General features: G+C 40.2%; 1 protein-coding gene and 1 long non-coding RNA gene across 2 annotated transcripts in view; one reads left to right on the top strand and one right to left on the bottom strand.

The window, feature by feature from the left end:
- The first annotated feature begins 4,369 nt into the window (after positions 1–4,369).
- The window catches only part of LOC133647509 (uncharacterized), a 59,563-nt gene continuing 43,391 nt past the window's right edge, over positions 4,370–20,541 (top strand). The window contains exons 1-2 of the long non-coding RNA XR_009825704.1: positions 4,370–4,553; positions 8,280–8,384. This is a non-coding gene — a long non-coding RNA (uncharacterized LOC133647509). The remainder of the gene's footprint in view (positions 4,554–8,279; positions 8,385–20,541) is intronic.
- LOC133645904 (odorant receptor 131-2-like) lies at positions 10,539–11,934 on the bottom strand. Its single transcript, XM_062040836.1, has 2 exons — positions 11,779–11,934; positions 10,539–11,679 (listed from the first exon to the last, which is right to left on the bottom strand). The coding sequence occupies exons 1-2, from the start codon at positions 11,932–11,934 to the stop codon at positions 10,903–10,905; spliced, it is 933 nt and encodes a 310-aa protein (XP_061896820.1). The 3' UTR covers positions 10,539–10,902.

Genomic DNA, 20,541 nt, shown 5'->3' with positions numbered 1-20,541 from the left:
AAACTACGGCCCGCGGGCTGGATTAATTTATTTTATTTTTTTTAATCTGTCCTTTCTAATCCATTTTCCACCGCTTGTTACTCTCAGTGTCTCCCAGCCGCTCAGGCATATCATATTGTCTAAAAATGCATTTTCTTATCGATAACGTGACATTGTTGCGCTCGTGCCACAGTGTCAGGCGAGCACGCAGCAAGTGCGCACTCTTTCAGTGAATTAGTGCACGAGGAATATATATATATATATATATGTGTATATATATATATACATACTGTATATATATATATATATATATATATATATATATATATATATATATATATATATATATATATATATATATATATATATATACGATCAAAAGTTTACATACACTTGTAAAGAACATAACTGTCTTGAGTTTCCAATAATTTCTACAACTCTTATTTTTTTGTGATAGAGTGATTAGAGCACATACTTGTTGGTCACAAAACACATTCATGAAGTTTGGTTCTTTTAGGAATTTATTATGGGTCTACTGAAAATGTGACCAAATCTGCTAGGTCAAAAGTTTACATACAGCAATGTTAATATTTGGTTACATGTTCCTTGGCAAGTTTCACTGCAGTAAGGCGCTTTTGGTAGCCATCCACAAGCTTCTGGCAAGCTTCTGGTTAAATTTTTGACCACACCTCTTGACAAAATTGGTGCAGTTTAGCTAAATTTGTTGGTTTTCTGACATGGACTTGTTTCTTCAGCATTGTCCACACGTTTAAGTCAGGACTTTGGGAAGGCCATTCTAAAACTTTAATTCTAGCCTGATTTAGCCATTCCTTTACCACTTTTGACATGTTTTTGGGGTCATTGTCCCGTTGGAACACCCAACTGCGCCCAAGACTCAACCTCCGGGCTGATGATTTTAGGTTGTCCTGAAGAATTTGGAGGTAATCCTCCTTTTTCATTGTCCCATTTAAAGCACCAGTTCCATTGGCAGCAAAACAGGCCCAAAGCATAATACTACCACCACCCTGCTTGACAGTGGGAATGGTGTTCCTGGGATTAAAGGCCTCACCTTTTCTCCTCCAAACATTTTGCTGGGTATTGTGGCCAAACAGCAAAATTTTTGTTTCATCTGACATCACATGGACAAAGATAAGACCTTCTGGAGGAAAGTTCTGTGGTCAGATGAAACAGAAATTGAGCTGTTTGGCCACAATACCCAGCAAAATGTTTGGAGGAGAAAAGGTAAGGCCTTTAATCCCAGGAACACCAAGTTTACCATCAAGCATGGTGGTGGTAGTATTATGCTCTGGGCCTGTTTTGAGGCCAATGGAACTGGTGCTTTACAGAGAGTAAATGGGACAATGGAAAAGGAGGATTACCTCCAAATTCTTCAGGACAACCTAAACTCATCAGCCCAGAGGTTGGGTCTTTGGCGCAGGTGGGTGTTCCAACAGGACAATGACCCCAAACACACGTCAAAAGTGGTAAAGGAATGGCTAAATCAGGATAGAATTTAAGTTTTAGAATGGCCTTCCCAAGGTCCTGACTTAAACGTGTGGACAATGCTGAAGAAACAAGTCCATGTCAGAAAACCAACACATTTAGCTGAACTGCACCAATGTTGTCAAGAGGAGTGGTCAAAAATTCAAGCAGAAGCTTGCCAGAAGCTTGTGGATGGCTACCAAAAGCGCCTTATTGCAGTGAAACTTGCCAAGGGACATGTAACCAAATATTAACATTGCTGTATGTATACTTTTGACCTAGCAGATTGGGTCACATTTTCAGTAGATCCATAATAAATTCCTAAAAGAACCAAACTTCATGAATGTTTTTTGTGACCAACAAGTATGTGCTCCAATCACTCTATCACAAAAAAATAAGAGTTGTAGAAAGTATTGGAAACTCAAGACAGCCATGACATTATGTTCTTTACAAGTGTATGTAAACTTTTGATCGCGACTGTATATACATACAGCCCGGCCAAATTGTTTTAACCCAATGCGGCCCCCAAGTCAAAATGTTGTCTGTTCTGCAGTTGCTGTGTTAATTGTGTGCTAAGTGTGTTGAAATGTTTTATACTAGCACCGTACTGTGTGTTTTTGTGATTTTGAGCCGGTGCCATTGCATCATACAGTAATGTTTGTAAATCTGACTTGTGGGTCAGTGCCTCCCCAACGTCAAACCTCACTGCATGTCACTGTAGTGTTTCTTAATTCCCATTGTTGGGCCACAAGATAACAATCTGTTTTCTCAGCTGCGGTCCATATGGGCCTCTGCGGCACTCAGTTGTAATACACTTTTCTACCATTTGTGGCAGTAATGACAATATCAAACAAACAGAAGAAGTCTGGAGACAAAGTCCCTACAGAAGTATTTTTAAGCGCCAACACTAGGAATAAAGTGGTGAAGCTGTTTTTTCATTTGTACTTTAATTTTATTGACACTTTAGTTAAGAAACATATATTATTATTATTATTATTTGAGTTTATTTATTCTAGCACTACATAATTGTATGTACATTTATTTTTTGACAGTTATTTATGAGTCCCTTCCCATGCAGTATATTTGGTTAGTATTTATTTTTCTAAACACAATAATTTTTGTTATTAACACATAAACTACGTAAGCATGGACATATTTAATTGGATTAAAAGCCATTCGGAATATTCTGACACGATCACACACTTTCGGATCGAGACGGGCGGTTATGCTGAAAGCCATTCGGATTGTAGTGCATGAAAACACATCTGTGCATTATTTTGATGTCAGCTGGTGCAGTGTTTCCCCCAGAAAATGTGTTAGTTAAGGTGGTGACTCTCCAGGGGGAGGGGACCGGGTGGGTGTAAGGATCGGTGTAACTCGGCCTGTCGCCATCACGTCTCCACCTCGTCGCTGCCACCACAGCCTGGGGGGCAATAGACTACAGACTGTGGTGAAGTAGGCCGGCTTCGTCGCGTGAAGAAGCCTACAACTTTTGGTTGTGTTTTCCGCTCCATTTGCTGAATGGCGATATACGATATATATCTCGATATTTTTTCCGTAAAGTAAAAACAAAACAGTCCTAGTTACCTGAGATACTAAAATAATGACTTACAAAGTCAAATTAAGGACTTACTGTAAGTAAGCTGTAACCCGGGTGACAAAACCCCATTTAAATATCCTTTCTATTTGTTTTCGTCGTCTAAGTTGTCCTTGTGTGCATCATACGTCACGCGGTCACGTGACCTAACACGGCTATCAGACTAGCATAAAACCCGGAAGTGGGCTGCTACCGGTGACAGCGAGAGGGACACGCTGTGTGAGGTTGCTGCAGGTATGTGACTCGGTTTTACGCTTTAATTATTAACTAAGCCTTCTGAACTGAAATGTAATAATGTCGAACTGTAGGAGCCGACTACCGGAGCCGTGGGTCGTCCCGCGGGAGTGTTTGAGTGTGAATGGGTTGATGAGGCGTCATGAAGCATTTCGACACATTGCAAAACTGTATTGATACTGTGTTGATACTGTGTCACTAAATACTGACATCTGCTGGACATTAAAAATCCCTACCGGCAACCTATGGACCGACTCAACTGACACTGATTTTATGACCTAGTATATACAATAATATAAACCAAGTCATTGTATTTCATTGAGGATTATTTCATATCTTCATTTAAATAAAAATATATTTTAATCTTTTTTAGATACAGTCAATAAAAATTGGGAACATGTATCATAACATGGAAATCTAAGAGAACGTGTTGTGAATGAGGATGCTTGTGGACTGGGATTTTTTGTAATTTATTTTTTACACATTTTTATTAAAAAAAAAAACAGTTTTTCCAACGTATTCAATTTTAGACGATTTCTTTCATTGATTGATTAAAACTTTTATTAGTAGATTGCACAGTGAAGTACATATTCAGTACAATTGACCACTAAATGGTAACACCCGAATAAGTTTTTCAACTTGTTTAAGTCGGGGTCCACTTAAATTGATTCATGATACAGATGTATAATATCATCATAATACAGTCATCACACAAGTTAATCATCAGAGTATATACATTGAGTTATTTACATTATTTACAATCCGGGGTGTGGGATATAGAGGGGGGTAGGGGGGGTTAGGTTTGGTTGTTATCAACCCTTCAGTCGTCTCTTCTTAGTTATTATTTCTCCGGCTGTAGAAAAGACCCGCTCACAGGGCACAGAGGAGACGGGAGTGCGACACAGTTCGCGTATCGGTCACGTGACCAAAACAGCTCATGATCGGTCACGTGACTTTCTAAAAGCGGTACGCGCACCGACACAAGGTATAGAGGCTTTGCAGCTGACGTCATCAGCCACGTGACATTAGCTTGGCGGCCATCTTGCCGGTCACCAGTTCACTGCCAGTCAACGACTCACACACGCTTTCTTGTTAGATCTGCTGCTATTTGAGCTTGGAAATGCCGGAAACCTGCTGTGCTGTTGGATGTAGCAATAGACGAGGCGATAAACCAAATCTTAGCTTCGGATCGCGGCGATTTGTCGTGAACGATGGAAACCTACGATGTACACAAGGATATGCAATGAACACTTCATATCAGGTATGTAAACAAACTATTCACCCCTGATTTGTTTCACAAAATGTGAAATAATACAATATGGGATGATACAAATATGATTGTTGAAAATGCTGGGTGCATTTTTAGAAAGGCAGCAAGAGGGAATGGGATGATTTCTTCAGTTCACCCCCCCCCGCCTCTGTCTGTGTGATGCTAGGTACCTTTTTTATTTTTTCATGATGCCTCACATCTGATTGCCTTGAAAACTTTATCAATGTAAATGTTGAGCTTCATATTGGAATTGAACAATTAATTATCATGAGTGAATGCATTAGGAAATTTCCCAAAAAATTATGATGGACCTTGTGAAACAATTTTTTTCTAATGAAGCATTTTTGAACAAGAGGCTTTTTGTTACTTCATTTGGCACAAGGTAAAATCTACATTGGTAAAGTTTTCAAGCCATTGGCACAAGGTTAAAATTTTTATTGGTAAAGTTTTCAAGCCAATCAGATGAGGCATCGTGAAAAAACAAATGATAAATGATAAATGGGTTATACTTGTATAGCGCTTTTCTACCTTCAAGGTACTCAAAGCGCTTTAACAGTATTTCCACATTCACCCATTCACACACACATTCACACACTGATGGCGGGAGCTGCCATGCAAGGCGCTAACCAGCAGCCATCAGGAGCAAGGGTGACGTGTCTTGCCCAAGGACACAACGGACGTGACTAGGATGGTAGAAGGTGGAGATTGAACCCCAGTAACCAGCAACCCTTCGATTGCTGGCAAGGCCACTCTACCAACTTCGCCGAAAAAATAAAAACGGTAGCAACTTAAACAGACAGGTATCTGAATGATTTCACTCTATTCAGTTTTTTTAATATGTCAAGTTATGAAATGCCATTACAAAACAAATTGAACTGGGTATATCCCCATCAACAACGTGCTTAATTATTTATGGCAGTCATTATGAATAATGTGATTGTTTTAGGTGCAAAAAGCGAAGATCCACTATCCCCAGACTATGTGCCAAGTATATTTGAGCATACCCAGTCACCTCACAAACGAAAAGTCAAATGTTCAATGAAGATCTTTGAGAGAAGACAAAATCTCAAGCAGCGTAAGAGAGACCGCGAGAGGGCATTGGCAGCAGCAGCAGCACTTGTCAATATTTCCCAGTCTGTCCCTTGTGAAAATGATCAACTACCCGCTGGTGAAGATGTGGTGCACGCTGAGATTCGAAAAGAAGGAAGCTTAATCCACTAGATGTTGAGGGCACCAGAGGATTAGCTGCTGTCCGTATCCATGTAGAGAGAGTTATTGGACTCGCAAGACAAAAGTATACCATGATGGAAAATATCATACCCATCTCTTTATTGTCATTTGATGACAAACAACATGTTTCACAACATTAGATAAAATTGTACAAGTGTCATGCGCACTTACAAATTTATCCGACCCAATTGTACCATTTGAGTAATGATGTTGCATCCATATTTTTTCTGTAATAAATACCAGGAAAGAATCTTACAGAAACAACTTTTTCTGTTTTACTTCCAACTTCTTACAGTTAGGGCAAAACCATCGTTGTGGGACTCGTTTTACGCCAAGACATTTCATGTGGAATGCTTTGATGCTGCAGTTCTCGGATTTACAAACCAACATATCCTCAGTGGGAGGGTTACGGCAGTAGCAAACAAACTCTTCCGAAGCGGATGCAGTGGTAGCAACAGATTGTTCTACCGTGTACACTTTAGCTAATAGCTCTGGCATAATACAACGGAGATAGAAATTGTCCAACTTGGCCAGTTCGTTTGCCAGGAAGGAATCATCAGGAATGATGCGCTGAATAAAGAGTAGATTCTCCTTCCATACGACAAAGTCACAGTACTTCCTGCCAGTACAATACAGTTGTGATTGTACTTGGTAATAATACTGGTGGTCTTCACGTAGCACGCAATTGCCGTTCGATTTCTGCTCCAAACAGACCGCCTTGGACTCACCAGCAACCTCTTCCAGTCCTTTATCTTTGATGCAGAAGGGACACTTAATTTCGAGGCACCCTTTGCCACAGCAGTCACACGAGAGTAGCCCATCCGGTGATGCGCCAAAATATGGACAGTCGGCAGACATGTGGAATCCGGTTTCGTCAACGTTTAGGCCAGTGTGCCGCTGGGTCATTATCATTTCGTACCGCTTCCTTGCGTCCGACTCGTGATCGCAACCCCATCTAAAAATAAAATGATGAATATAAACGTAAATATGAAAGGTAGTACTTTGGTTATAAGCAAACATAGTAAAGCGATTTGACAAACCATTTCAATAGGCAGAAAGAAGAAAAAGAATAGTGCGACATTTAAGGGATGACAGTTGATAGACAGATAAGCGAGAGAAAGCACTCATAACCATGTATTACACAACTACCTCTTTTATGCAATCTGAAAGCTAACTACTAAGATTACTGACTGCCTTACTTAAGATTGTTAAGCACCCATAACCATATACAATTTACCTTCTTTATGAAGTCTGAAAGTTCATAAAGAAGAGTAGATTTAAATACAAACAATAAATACAAATTGAAACTACAAACAATAAATACAAATTGAAAATACAAACAATAAATACAAATTGAAACTAAAATTAAATTTAATTATATTGCAATGCAAATTAAATTTTCAAATCCAATTTCACACCTAGTTGCGGCTGTTGAAAATCTACACAGTTCAGGATAGCAGATTCTCTTGATCAATGACTTGACTCTTGTATGCCTTAAGGTCCTTTCCAGTGTACGGAGATGGTGAATCGACGAGGTAATTATAAATGTCTGGATATGAGAGTTCAGGCAGGTCGGCTGTTGTAAAATGCTCAGGTGATTTTAGCATGCTTCTCGGTAAAAGGTACGGATCCGTTGTGCCAACAAGGTTCAACTTCTCTCGGTAACGTTTCTTGGACTCTTCATCCAAATGCACAACTTCATTGGATAGCAAATCAGCCATAATTCGGATGATATCGGTGAAAATGTAGCGCAGAAATCAAACTGAATCTGTACGAACACGTAGGAACGAGCTGACCGGTTGACCGGCAAGATGGCGGCGTAACAAAGTCACGTGATAAAATTAATAAATCACGTGACTGCAAAGCCTCTATTGCTCTATGAGCTCGACGCATGCGCCGATGCATCTGTGTTGCCGGTGTTGTGCCGGGAAACTACGGCAGGGGTGCGTTTTCCGGCACAACACCGGCACAACACCGGACCCATCACACTGAGTGATTTATCTGCGGAATTGGTGAGTTGCATTTGTGTAGCTTTGTACGTAGCCTAGCTGCTGCATTCGTTTTGAATGGAGCTGTTGGCATCTACTTATATGCCCGCTTTCTCTGAATATAGTCAACCCAATGAATGAAATGTTGTCACTGTCAACAATTGTCTGATTGTTCTTGGTTTGTTTTATTTGCTTTGATGGTTATCAGTGCTATGCATTCAAGGCACTTTTTGAAGCAGTCCAGTCAACCACTGTGTCTGCTAGCACTCTATTTGTGGATGCAGTGTTTACATTTTGATACCATTTGAGAAATGAATATTTTGACCTAACAATTATTATATTATTTATTCTAATTGGATTTATGAATTATTTATTGTACAATATTAAGGAATATACTTTGATATTTGAATATAGTAGTATTATTTAGTATTTAGTATTTGAATGTATTTTCTTTTGTGTGCGCACTGAAAACTTGACTGGTCCTGCCCTTTTTATACAGGCCAGGTTGGATGGCGAGCTTAGAGCCCTGAACTAGTCTGAAGCTTTATGCCTGGAACCGAACCACCTGAACTGAACTGAATCCACCCAACCGAGCCCCGGGCTGGTAGGAGGCTTCTCAGCAGCCGCCCTCTGTTTTTCCCTTTTTTTTACCAAAACGCAACGTGTTCATTGCGGTCCTCCTGAACATTCACGTTTCCTCTGTCCCTTCACTAAAACCCCTCTGGACACTGCCACCACAACGTGGACTTTGTGGGGCCCGTTTAATGAACTTTGAACTCGTGTTGCGCTTATACCATCGTTGGTAGAAAACAAGGACTGAATCAAGTACACTATTGTATTGTAAATACTGAACGTTCTGTGAATTGTTGAATATGTGAATGGTCATTCGAATTTACATGTTGATGTTGTTTGTTTATTTTTCCTATTATTCTTCAATATAATTTGGTACCACTTAAACTTAAAACCTGTGTTCAGTCTTTATTACTCTTCATTCCTAGAGCCGAGTTTAGTTTCTAGCCCAGACATATCATTCACTGTTTTACTTAGTACTTGTACAGTGCTTTATTAGAGTAACATACAGGTTACAAAGCGTTTGCAATAAGCGTTTGAAAAAAAGAGTTAAAAGTGGGGCCACATGCTGACATATGCTCAACTCATCATGCTTAATTTATTACAGCATTTGGGAAGCCTGTAGTTGATTTTTATTATGTAAACGTTATATTCTTATCAACATGTGATAGCAGGGACCCTGCCATTCAAAACTAGGCTGCTACATTACTAATGATTAATGTAACTATAGCTGAAAAAATAGTACAATAGCAATAGGAGAGACTATTCATCCCTGAACACCATGGAGTTCATGTAGGCTTTATGATGCAGTTACATTATTATATCAACTATCAGAGACAGCTTCAGGAAACTCTTCATTTAACATAATGTCCTTTTTTGCTGCTTCAACACAGCTCAATCAACACAGGAAAAGGTAAAGTAAAATAACGTAGTTGTTAACTGTAGGTCAATAATGCTTGTCTTTCTCTCAGACAGACAGGGCTTTGCTGTCCGTAACACACACACACACACACACACACACACCGCACAGTGAGCTAACGTTACGCTAAAAGCTAATTAGCCTTCACCTCAATGACTGCGAGCGAGCTGAGCTGCCGCTTATGTTTCTAGAACGTCAACGGGCTCATAGTGATGTTACTAGTAGTTGACTTGGAAGTGTTTATTATAATTTGGGGAGAGTCCGCTGCATTATGCTCACCTTTCTGCTCACTCCATTGAAGGAGCACTGACTCCATGCGCTCTGAATACGCACTGCTGATTGGCTGTTACATGCGCTCTGAATACGCACTGCTGATTGGCTGTTACATGCGCTCTGAATACGCACTGCTGATTGGCTGTTACCGCTCTGCGTGTAACCAATCAGATGGTTCTGTGGGTGGGACATTACTGGGTGCTGCAGAGACGTACTGACAGAGGCAGAGGCAGAACGAAGCGTAGCAGCTTGTTAAGACGTTAGTTTAGGCGGTGGCTCTTTGTTGTTAAGGCGGCCGCCTTAACAACATAGCGCTGCGGGAAACCCTGCCTAGTGGAGTCGGGACTAAATGTAATAGTCTCCGAATGAAGCGATTGTCTTGCTGCTGTCTCCCCCCATTCAACATGTACAGACGTAGCATTATATACTGTTGAGTTGGTTGCCTTAAAACGAGACTAGCAAAAACAAAAGTATGGTCTGGAGTTTCGTGTCGATATAACAATAAAAGAGGAGATCCAGTTGTCGTCTTAATGAGCTGTTTTATTCACAGCTTTACTGTACATAATCACAACATAAAAAGCAGAGAAAAGCTCAATTTCAAAAAAGGAGGTAAAACAAAAGTAGTTAACAGAAGGGGAAAAAAAGAAATAAATACTGTGATAACATTGAACAAGCAGAAATGCAAAAAGTCACGTTTGTTTAGCGTTTACTGCTTATTCAGCACCTACAGTGAGCGAACTCGTCCAAAAGATGGCGCCATAGCACAAATAATAACACACCTTTCTGTTTGTTAGGTTCTGCGCATGTCAAAGTTAAGTATTCCGAATTAAGGTGTGATGCATGAAAAACACGTCATAATCAGATCGTTTTTTTCAGGATCCATCTACACAGGAACATTCTAATCTGAATGATGATCAGATTAAATAAATGTTGTCCATGTACACATGGCGATAGTTTTATATTATTTGACAGGTTTGTAAACTAAAAGAAGGTTAGATATAATTACTGAACACGATAAAAATCAAGAGCATGATTACGAATTCAGTGTTAATATTTGAGTGGGCCTGGGCCCCTCTTTAGTGGAAAGGTTGGGCCTCAAGGTCAAAAAGGTTAAGAATCCCTTTACTAATTTACATTGTTGACATGGGTGTCAGCAACAAGGTTCACCATACATTAAGTAGTAAAAGTTGTTTTCCATTAAGGTACTACTTTTTCACTGTTAGCTATCTATGTACTCTGTGTTTTACAGTGAGTAAGTCAGTGAAGATTTGGCCATTTAAACCTTTCTTCTAAACGGGTTGTAGTGTAGAAACAATGGAGTTGAGTCAAAAAGAGGAAATGAGCCAATGAACGTGATGAGTCAAAGGTTCGGGCGCCCAACGCTCTTGCAGCTCATTTCGTGCATGAAGAACTTACTCAAACATTTGTCTCGAACGCCATAGATGACAGGATTGATGGCACGAGGTAGTATCTGTACGATGATGTAGCTAGCGAAGAGAGAGTCGCTGTAGTTCTTAGGGAACGAGTTCTTTATAGAGGTTTTGACTATTGGCGCGGCATACGTGGTCATGCATAGGAGGACCTGGACGCTGTGTAGCAGGATGGTCGTCCGGGCCTTCTTGCCATCCTTGCTGGCATTTTGGGCGGTACAGAGAATCATAAAGTATGTGTAAAAGAGAACAGACCAGACCAGGATCAGGTACACAATGTAGGTGCTGTCCTTCTTTTTGGAAATCAGCGGATTAGGGAAGGCATTTTCTCGCATACAGAACACTCTAGAAGAGAAGAAGTCGAGTGGCTTGGTGGCTAAGGTGATGAAGAGGTCAGGCAGAACCGAGATCAAGCTGGTGGTCCAGATCAGAACAATAGTGATGAGAGTTCTGTTGACGGTGCAGAGGCGGGCATGCTGCAGCGGCAGGCACACGGCGATGTAGCACTCGGCCGCCATGCACGCCAGATTGAGCGGCATGTTCTCGGTGGTGAAGAGCGCCAGCAGGATCAAAGTGACACACACGGACATGTTGATCGTGTACAGGATGTAGCTGACAAAGAAGAGCACCAGGGTCACGTTCACTTGGATTACGTTGTTCAGCACCAGGTGGAAGAAGAGGATGTAGCGAGGGTTGGTGTAGAACATCTGACCGCAAAGGAGAACTGTGTCACAGTTTGTTGTATGTTCTTTTCAAAGTTCCTGACTAAGTCTTGCCATGTCTCACCGTGTCCTACCATGTCTTACCTGGTGCTTGCAGAAGGTGTGCATGAAGATGATGTTGATGTAGTTGATGAACAGGCCGAGGACAAACACTAGAACATTTTTGAAGACCATTTTGATAAACGGGTCTCGGTACTCCACAACCACGGTCACATTGTGCAGCATGAACTGCGTGTTCATGTCGGCGCAGAGCGAACACTAGTGATGACAAGACCGTGGTGTGTAATTAATGTCAGAGTATCCTTGATGGACTTTGGAATAGCAAAATGAAACAGATGACTATCTTTCCATGCATTAAGTCAATCAAATTTCAAATTTCTCAAATAGTTGTTCTAATGCGACTATTGGTCATACGCCGTGTGCCTCCCGTACACTGGGGGGTGCTTATTTCCTTGGAGCAAGTATAAATGTATTGCTTTTCCGGTTGACCTATGACGTTACACCAAAACAAGACATCTTTGCTGCTCCTCACAATTCGCTCGTTAAAGATCGCAGACCTGGATGAGTCAACAGCCCAGTTCTTGTTGTACCTGATGTTCGCTGTAATATTGGCATCTCCTATCGATGCACTTCAAATTGTTCTGTTCTTTTCATTTGTGAAGCAACTTCATTTCCAGTGGTTGCCTATATTTTTATTAAATGGGATTTGATTCCGGTTGTACCCCACGCGTTAAGACTGGCGCAGAGGCACAAAAGTGCCGCTCTGGTGGCACACTCACTCGTGAAATCTGGTTTTCAATCGCATAATCTAGGAGTTAGATCTGACTTTTAATAAGCCAAACACGATCAGATTAGGTGTTTTGCATGGGTTGTAAAATGCTTATTTTGAGCCGAAATATTTGAGAAATCAGACAAATTTAGTGAGTGGAAATGTAGTCACTGATGTGCTGGTCCTTGTGATCTATGGAGCTTAATTAATGTGTCTTTATTAAGAAAGGTTTTTTTGACTCTGAATTTATGTAACTGAATTTTTTGTGTTTGAATTTTATGAACTGAATTTTTTTTTTACATCAGATTATGCTGACAATTTCGTTGACAAAAAATTGTTAGCAGAATGTGTGTGTTTAAAAATTCAGTGTAAAAAAATTCTAGGTCGTAAAATTTGCTGTTTTAAAAAGCAAAACTCACTCCCGGTAAATTAATACTAAAGCAATCGATCCTGTCCCAGAACCAGCCAATGAGGTGTCAAGTTTAAAGTCACGTGACACAGGTATTGCAAAACAGTATAAAAAAGGCAGTTAACTGGGCTACCTGGGCATAACACAACATAATCAACATTTCAATGCAGCCCGCTGGATATTTTCTAACTATAGAAATTATTCCAATAGTTAGAATCTGCACTTTTGATTGACATGGGAAGCTGTGTGGGGAAGATTGGGTGGGTCACAAAAGCCTGATAGCGAGTGTTAGACGGAGCCAGATTTTTACAACAAAGTTCTGCAGAACAGTGATATTTTTACGAACATGTGGATGTTTTTTTTACCCTAGGTGTTTAATTTTTCCCGTGTTCATTGCATATTTGTTGTTATTGCTCGATTATAAAATGTCGATCAGGGAGGTGGTCTTCAGTAGAGGAGCAACGTTCATATATTCTCAATATTCGGTGTTTTATTGTAAATCCCAAACTCTATATTTTTATGTAGATTCTGACTGTCATATTGGGATTAATGCTGATGGGATTGTGTTGAAAATTTTAATTTCCCCTCAGGGATTAATAAAGTATTTCTGATTCTGATTTCTGATATAATTCAGTTGAAAATCTAAAGTTTATTTAGTTTTAGAGATGGTCTGCTTTGTTTTTTTTTTACTGAATAAAACACTCAGAATGTACATAAAAATTCAGAATGTGGGATTTACAATATTAACTATGAACAATAAAACACTGAATATTCAAAATATATGAACGTTGCTCCGTTACTTCCTAGACCACTCCTTGAGCGACATCTTTTATTATCGAGCAAGAGCAACAAAGATGCAACAAACAGCAAAAAATATAGGCAAAATGGGAAAATTCATCCACTTATTTGATATATCACTTTTCTGCAGAACTTTGCTGTAGAAATCTGCCTCCGTCTGACACTTGCGTTTGCGAGGTCTCAGGCTGGTTGCTGCCCAGCCCACTCTGTCCTGTGCCTCGTCTGCATGAAGCAGCACTTCCTATGGTCACCGTAGTAACCTGTATGTCACTTAAAAGTGCAGATTCTAACCATTGCAATCATTTCTAAATATCCAGCGGGTCGCATTGAAATGTTAATAATGTTGTATTATGCCCAAGTAGCCCTAACTCCCTTTTTTATGCTGTTTTGCAAGACCCGTGTCACGTGACCTCAAACTTGAGACCTGATTGGCTGCTTCTGAGACAGGATGGATTGCTTCTGTCTTAATTTACCAGAACTGAGTCAACCCAGAGCGGGACAAACAGTAGAAAATGGATGAATGGAGTCTTGTTTTATGAAGCAGCAAATTTTGCGACACTGAATTTTTCAGCTCTGAATTTTTTATGTAGATTTTTTTTTTTACACTGAATTTTTAAACACTGAATTTTTAAACCTTAAATTTTGTAACTGATTTTTGAAACATGCATTTTGCTAACAATTTTTTTATTTTTATCAAATTGATGCAAAAAACTTCTGTTCACAAAATTCAAACGCAAAAAATTCAGTTACTGTCCATACATTCAGTGTAAAGAAAAACGCTTTCATAATAAATAAATAAATTAATCTCTATAGTCATCCTCTTTACAGTGCAGCAAAACCACATGACTTTGACTCAGAAAGAAAATGAAGTGCACACATCATTGTTGTTGTTTTTTAACTGAACACGGGTAACGGGGGCCAGCTAGTGCGACTGCACCAGATGTACGTTGGTAAACCTCACTCCCCGACAATTTCAAGAGTAGTACTGGCTGCTGGGCTGCCAGCTTGGGCTTTTAGCCTAGAGGCTAGCACACTTACCTCTCAATCGGTTGACGTGATTTCGCAGTAAGGGAAGATCAGAACACAATGCAGAGCCGCTATAATGGTGTTGTGACCTGTATGAGCGTGAGGTTTAGGGGGGTGAGTGTAACGGTGGCCAGGCAAATACGTGGGTACACCTCACTCACCGACAACTTGAAGAATAGTGCTGGGCTACCAGCTCTGTGTTTTAGTCCAGTGGTCAGCACACTCGCCTCTCATTACGAACAACCAGGGTTCGAGTCCTTGTGCGGCATGCTGTAAAAAGGCACAGAAGTCGAACCAGCTGGGTTATACACGTAGTCCAATAAGAAGTCACATGTATTTCTTCATACTAAACATGACTTAACTTGTTGTGGCAAAATAAATATTTTAGTAATTTCTTGTCTAACAACCATTTTAGTCTAAGTGCTTCTTACGTACCTTACGTTGTATTGCTTTGCCTTAACTGCCTGGGCCTGTTTTATGTTCAAAAGAAAGGACACTTTTATACCCACAAATCCCAGGAACATAAGACAAAGACTGTTGTGATAGCAGAGATCACTTATTTATATTGTATTTGTCTTTTGGGCAAAGATTACTCTCCCTATGGGTTTCTTTTGTGATTGATGTTGTATTGATGTCTTTACCAAGGTTTGACCAAAATATTCCTGTTTTTGAAGTTTTCTTTGTCTTGCTCACACTCTCTTTTCTTTTAGCAGTATAGTCTTGCTTCTCTGTAAAGTTAATTTACCATTTGAAAGTGTTGTTTAGTAACTGTTAACTTTAAATAAATGTCTGCAGTTTTTGCTGAGAAGCAAAAAAAAGAGAAATTTGAGAGGAAAAAAGTTTTCTCTTTTTAAACACAAAAAATGTACAGACAATGAACCAAAATTGCGCCCAAAAAACCAAGGTCCGGACCGTAGCGTACCGTTCTGTACTGTAGGTTACCTGTACCGTTGCACCCCGAATAGACGTTTGATGCAAAACACGCTTGCTGTGCCTCACTGTGCACTGTGTGGGGAATAGATGTAGAAGTTGTGCTACTTGTTATAAGATCCACTGTGCTGAGTTTTTTAGAAAAGTTTCATGTTTACTAAAGGAATGTCCAAAGAAAGCTGAGGTATTTGAAGTATTTATTTGAGATATCATTTAATATCATATAACGCTATTATTCGGAACACTGAGTTTACTAATTCAAATGCATAAAATCCAGATCGTGTGCAGTGCTCGGAAACTAAAATACGCTTACATTGTCAACGAGGGGGAAAGAGAGGAATGGACCCAAAGAAAACGAGAGAAGTTGTCCAAACTTTTGCGCTCATTTAAAATTGAAAAAGACAGACATTGTGGTGAAATGTTTGCACTGTCAAATGAAGCTGAAGTTTCACTAAAGCACTAAACTAATGATGCATCACATTACCAGAAAGAATCTTGCATTATTATTATTATAATTGCAAGAACAAGGTCAAAGTCTATTTTAGCAGCTAACGCCATCTTATATGTTTGACTTGCATAACATATGTTTTATTCAAATAGATGGGAGAACATGTTAGCATCTACATTTTGTATTTTGATCCCATGTTAAGTATATAACACGGCAGATGTTTACAAAAGACCTAATTCCTCTCTCATTTTAGCTCAGTAGGCACTGTAAAAATCTTTTGTCTGTGTCTTCTGTATCAAAATCAGTGTTGTCATGAGTTATTGACCTATTCGAGGCTGTAATTACCCAGCCTCAAATATCACACTCCAACTTATTTTTATAAATATTGCATATTTTGCATTCTCCATTTGTAAAAAAAACAACAACAGTCAAATCAGTTAAATCTTTACAGTAGGTTTGGGCATCTTGATCAACAATATCATTTGCCCATGTGGTTGGACAGGATATACACACATACATATTTGTGTGTGTATATATATATATATATATATATATATATATATATATATATATATATATATATATATATATATATATATATATATATATATATATATAGTGTGTATATATGTATGTATATATGTGTGTATATATACTTGATATTTTTGACAAAAAGCCAAAAAAAAAAAAAAAGGCTATATCAATAAATAGAGCGTTCAATTGTTAATGTATTGCTGACTTATGACACTTTCATGAGCGGGTGCCTTGTATAGTCAATCTTAAACTTGCACGAGGGTTTAAAGTGCAATTTAAATTTTCTGTGCATTTAAAAGAAAAAAGGTAATTCGAATAATCCTTGTTTATTTAAACTATTTTCCCTAAAAGAAGCATTGAGGCAGTATTCAGTTACGCTATTGTTTAAACAAATTAATTGATAGATTCCACGATTACCAAAATAATCAATAACTGCAGCCTCACTTAAAACCATAAGTGGTGTTAGACACCTTTTACTACGTTAGCTTGTGAGTCACACAGCAGACATGCATGAGGCAAAAGGCAAACAAATTGAAGAAGGTAAAATGTCCATCAAAAGCAAGCACAGTAAAATTGAACAAGACAAGCAAAGAGAATACTAAATAGTTACTGCAATATAAATGTGTATGTCCTACACTTACAATTAGTAGCAAGTGTGTCACAACACAGCAGAGGCAGGAAGAGAAGAGAAGAACATCAGTGCTCCATCTTCATACCATCTAGAGCAGAGGTATTTGCTTCAACTTTGAGTATAACTGTTCAATTTCGACATAATGCTTCTATTTCACCGCAACACAAAATATCATAAATACAATAATCACACTGTTTGAGTGGAGATATGCTTGGTAAATTAAGCACAATTGAAATGTTACCAGTCATACTAATACAACACAAATAGCTCACCTCTCCTTGGTATCTGTCAAAGTAGCTCTTATATGATGGAAGTTGAAAACTCGAAGGAGACTAAATGTCTAGTGAAGACAATAAAAAGGGAAGCCATCCAACTCATCTGAGTCTCGCTCCCTTCTTATGACTCCATGAGCTGAGAGGCCACCTTTTATGCTGCATCTGTGCATGTGTGTGCGTCACATGATGGCAACCATGTAGGGAGTTAAATGGGTGAACTTTGAAAAGTGAGCTTCACCTACTTAACAAAATACATTCAATGATTGATAATTATTATTACTATTACTGACCATCATATTGTTGATTGAGTACATACCTTGCTTTTAAGGTCACAGTTCACTTTATTAGATGTAAAACAGCTTAACTTTTGTGTGAACAGCTTTAATGATTGAAAGGGTAAACCGCTTGCAGGTAATTCTTCAATAAAAAACATTCTCGAGTCCAAAAAAATTAAATTTAAAACATTTTGTGCATTTTGGACGCTAAAAGCATTCCAATGCATGTGAATATACATGCTACGTGTTATGAGTGACAAAGAAAATGAGTGAAAATCTAATTATATACAGTATGTTATTAGTAATGAATTCATTAAACATTAATGATATAAAAAAAATAAGTTGTGGGTGAAAAATGGCTTTGGACAAGCCTGGTTTACAGTGTTTCTTTTTAGGAAAGTGCAAAAGTAATTGTTTGAACATGATGAATTATAAAAAAAATGTCAGTAAATAAATGTACGTTATTGGCTGAAGTCCGGCATTGATAGTTTAGAACTCGTAGCCCTGTTCGTCATCTCGACTGAACGCACACAGCTTTCGTATTATCCACTTTGTCTTTTCACGTATTTCACCACAAAGGCCAAGTATTCCCAATCATAGACTTTAACAACATAAGAGTGTTCTCGAGCTCTGGCTTCTCCTTTGCAGATGACTGTGTGCGTGTTTTTATACTCCAGCTATCAATACTCCAGCCCTGACTGGAGGCTGACAGGTGTGCCAGACTGCCAATCAGGTACAGGCGAGGGAAACAAGCGCTCAGGGAGACGTGCAGGAAAAAGAACCAAAATAAGAGCGCTGACAGGAAATACCATACTTGCCAACCCTCCCGATCTTTCCGGGAGACTCCTGAATTTCAGTGCCCCTCCCGAAAATTTCCCAAGGCATCCATTCTCCCGATTTTCACCCGGGCAACAATATTGACGGCGTGCCATGATGGCACTGCCTTTAGCGTCCCCCCCTCTGCTGCTGGCCCACCGGAGAGGATGGTGGCGCCCTCTGCTGCTGGCCCACCGGAGAGGATGGTGGCGCCCTCTGCTGCTGGCCCACCGGAGTGCATGGTGGCGCCCTCTGCTGCTGGCCCACCGGACTGCATGGTGGCGCCCTCTGCTGCTGGCCCACCGGAGTGCATGGTGGCGCCCTCTGCTGCTGGCCCACCGGAGTGCATGGTGGCGCCCTCTGCTGCTGGCCCACCGGAGTGGATGGTGGTGCCCTCTGCTGCTGGCCCACCGGACTGCATGGTGGGGGCGTCTGCTGGCCCACCGTACTGCATGGTGGCGGCGTCTGCTGGCCCACCGGACTGCATGGTGGCGGCGTCTGCTGGCCCACCGGACTGCATGGTGGCGGCGTCTGCTGGCCCACCGGAGTGCATGGTGGCGTCTGCTGGTCCACCGGAGTGCATGGTGGCGTCTGCTGGCCCACCGAAGAGGATGGCGCCGTCTGTTGCAGACCCACTGGGGTGGGAAGTAGCTGTGCCTCCCCAGCTGCACAGCTACTCATAGCCCCCCCATCAAGGGACGGATCCCAGACGTCACCAGATAGGCCCACAGACGACAGGGGTGGGTGAGAGAGGGCTTGGAATGAGGCCGGACTATTCTTTAATTTAGCCATCATCACCAGAATCCTGTCAAGCCTCTCCGCCATCGAAATATCTGCGGGGTTCGTGTTAGGCTGGAGTATTCTGTCACAGAATGTTGGTGACGAACCCCAAGATGCAGAGAAGGCAGGCTTGGTGCAGGAAAACATTAATGTTCACAATAAAGCAAAAACACAAACCAGGAACTAGGAACAGGCAAAATGAAAACAGGAACCAGCAAACACTAAAACTGGAAATAGCTAACGGCTAACAGGATCTGGCTAACAGGAAAACAAGAAGCTAGGAGACAGCAAACTACAAATAGCTATCAGGAACAGCTTACCGCTACGACGACAAGTAGTAGCTCGACAGGTAGTAGAGACATCGACAAGTATCAGCGACAAGTATTAATGACATCGACAACACTCCAGCACAGACTGGATGGCAAGGCAGGTTTAAATAGCAGCTGGCTGATTGACACCAGGTGTGGCCAGGTGCCAATCAGCCACAGTTGAGGGAAAACAGCACTCAGGGAGAAAACAGGAAACAACCAAAATAAGAGCGCTGACAGGAAACAAAGACAAACACAGAGGAAAAACTAAAACATAACCAAACTGTCAGGGACAAGCCTGACAGTTACGTCTCATCTCGATTACTGTAACATATTATTTTCGGGTCTCCCTATGTCTAGCATTAAAAGATTACAGTTGGTACAAAATGTGGCTGCTAGACTTTTGACAAGAACAAGAAAGTTTGATCATATTACACCTATACTGGCTCACCGGCACTGGCCTACTGTGCACTTAAGACTTTAAGGTTTTACTACTTACGTATAAAATACTAAACAGTCCAGCTCCATCCTATCTTGCTGATTGTATTGTACCATATGTCCAGGCCAGAAGAACTCCGGCTTATTAGTGATTCCCAAAGCCCAAAAAAGTCTGCGGGCTATAGAGCGTTTTCTATTCAGGTTGCAGTACTCTGGAATGCCTTACCAGTAACAGTTAGAGATGCTACCTCAGTGAAAGCATTTAAGTCCCATCTTAAAAGTCATTTGTATACTCTAGCCTTTAAATGTATTCAGATCCAAATGTTATCTTACATCTCTTACCGTAGATTTCCTTGAATAAAAACTCATTTTTGAAAAAAAAAAATATATTTTTGTATATATATATATAT

This window comes from Entelurus aequoreus, linkage group LG01, assembly GCF_033978785.1.
Source record: "Entelurus aequoreus isolate RoL-2023_Sb linkage group LG01, RoL_Eaeq_v1.1, whole genome shotgun sequence".
NCBI classification, from domain to species: Eukaryota; Metazoa; Chordata; class Actinopteri; order Syngnathiformes; family Syngnathidae; genus Entelurus; species Entelurus aequoreus.
Note: the sequence above shows the minus strand (reverse complement) of the source record. Positions and strands in the feature narration are given on the sequence as shown.

Bases quoted from the DNA above. Each gene is read 5' to 3' on its own strand.
- LOC133645904 (XM_062040836.1), bottom strand. From the start codon at position 11,934: ATGAACACGCAGTTCATGCTGCACAATGTGACCGTGGTTGTGGAGTAC. The intron at 11,680-11,778 runs GTAAGACATGGT...CTTTGCGGTCAG, and splicing joins ACACCTTCTGCAAGCACCAG to ATGTTCTACACCAACCCTCG.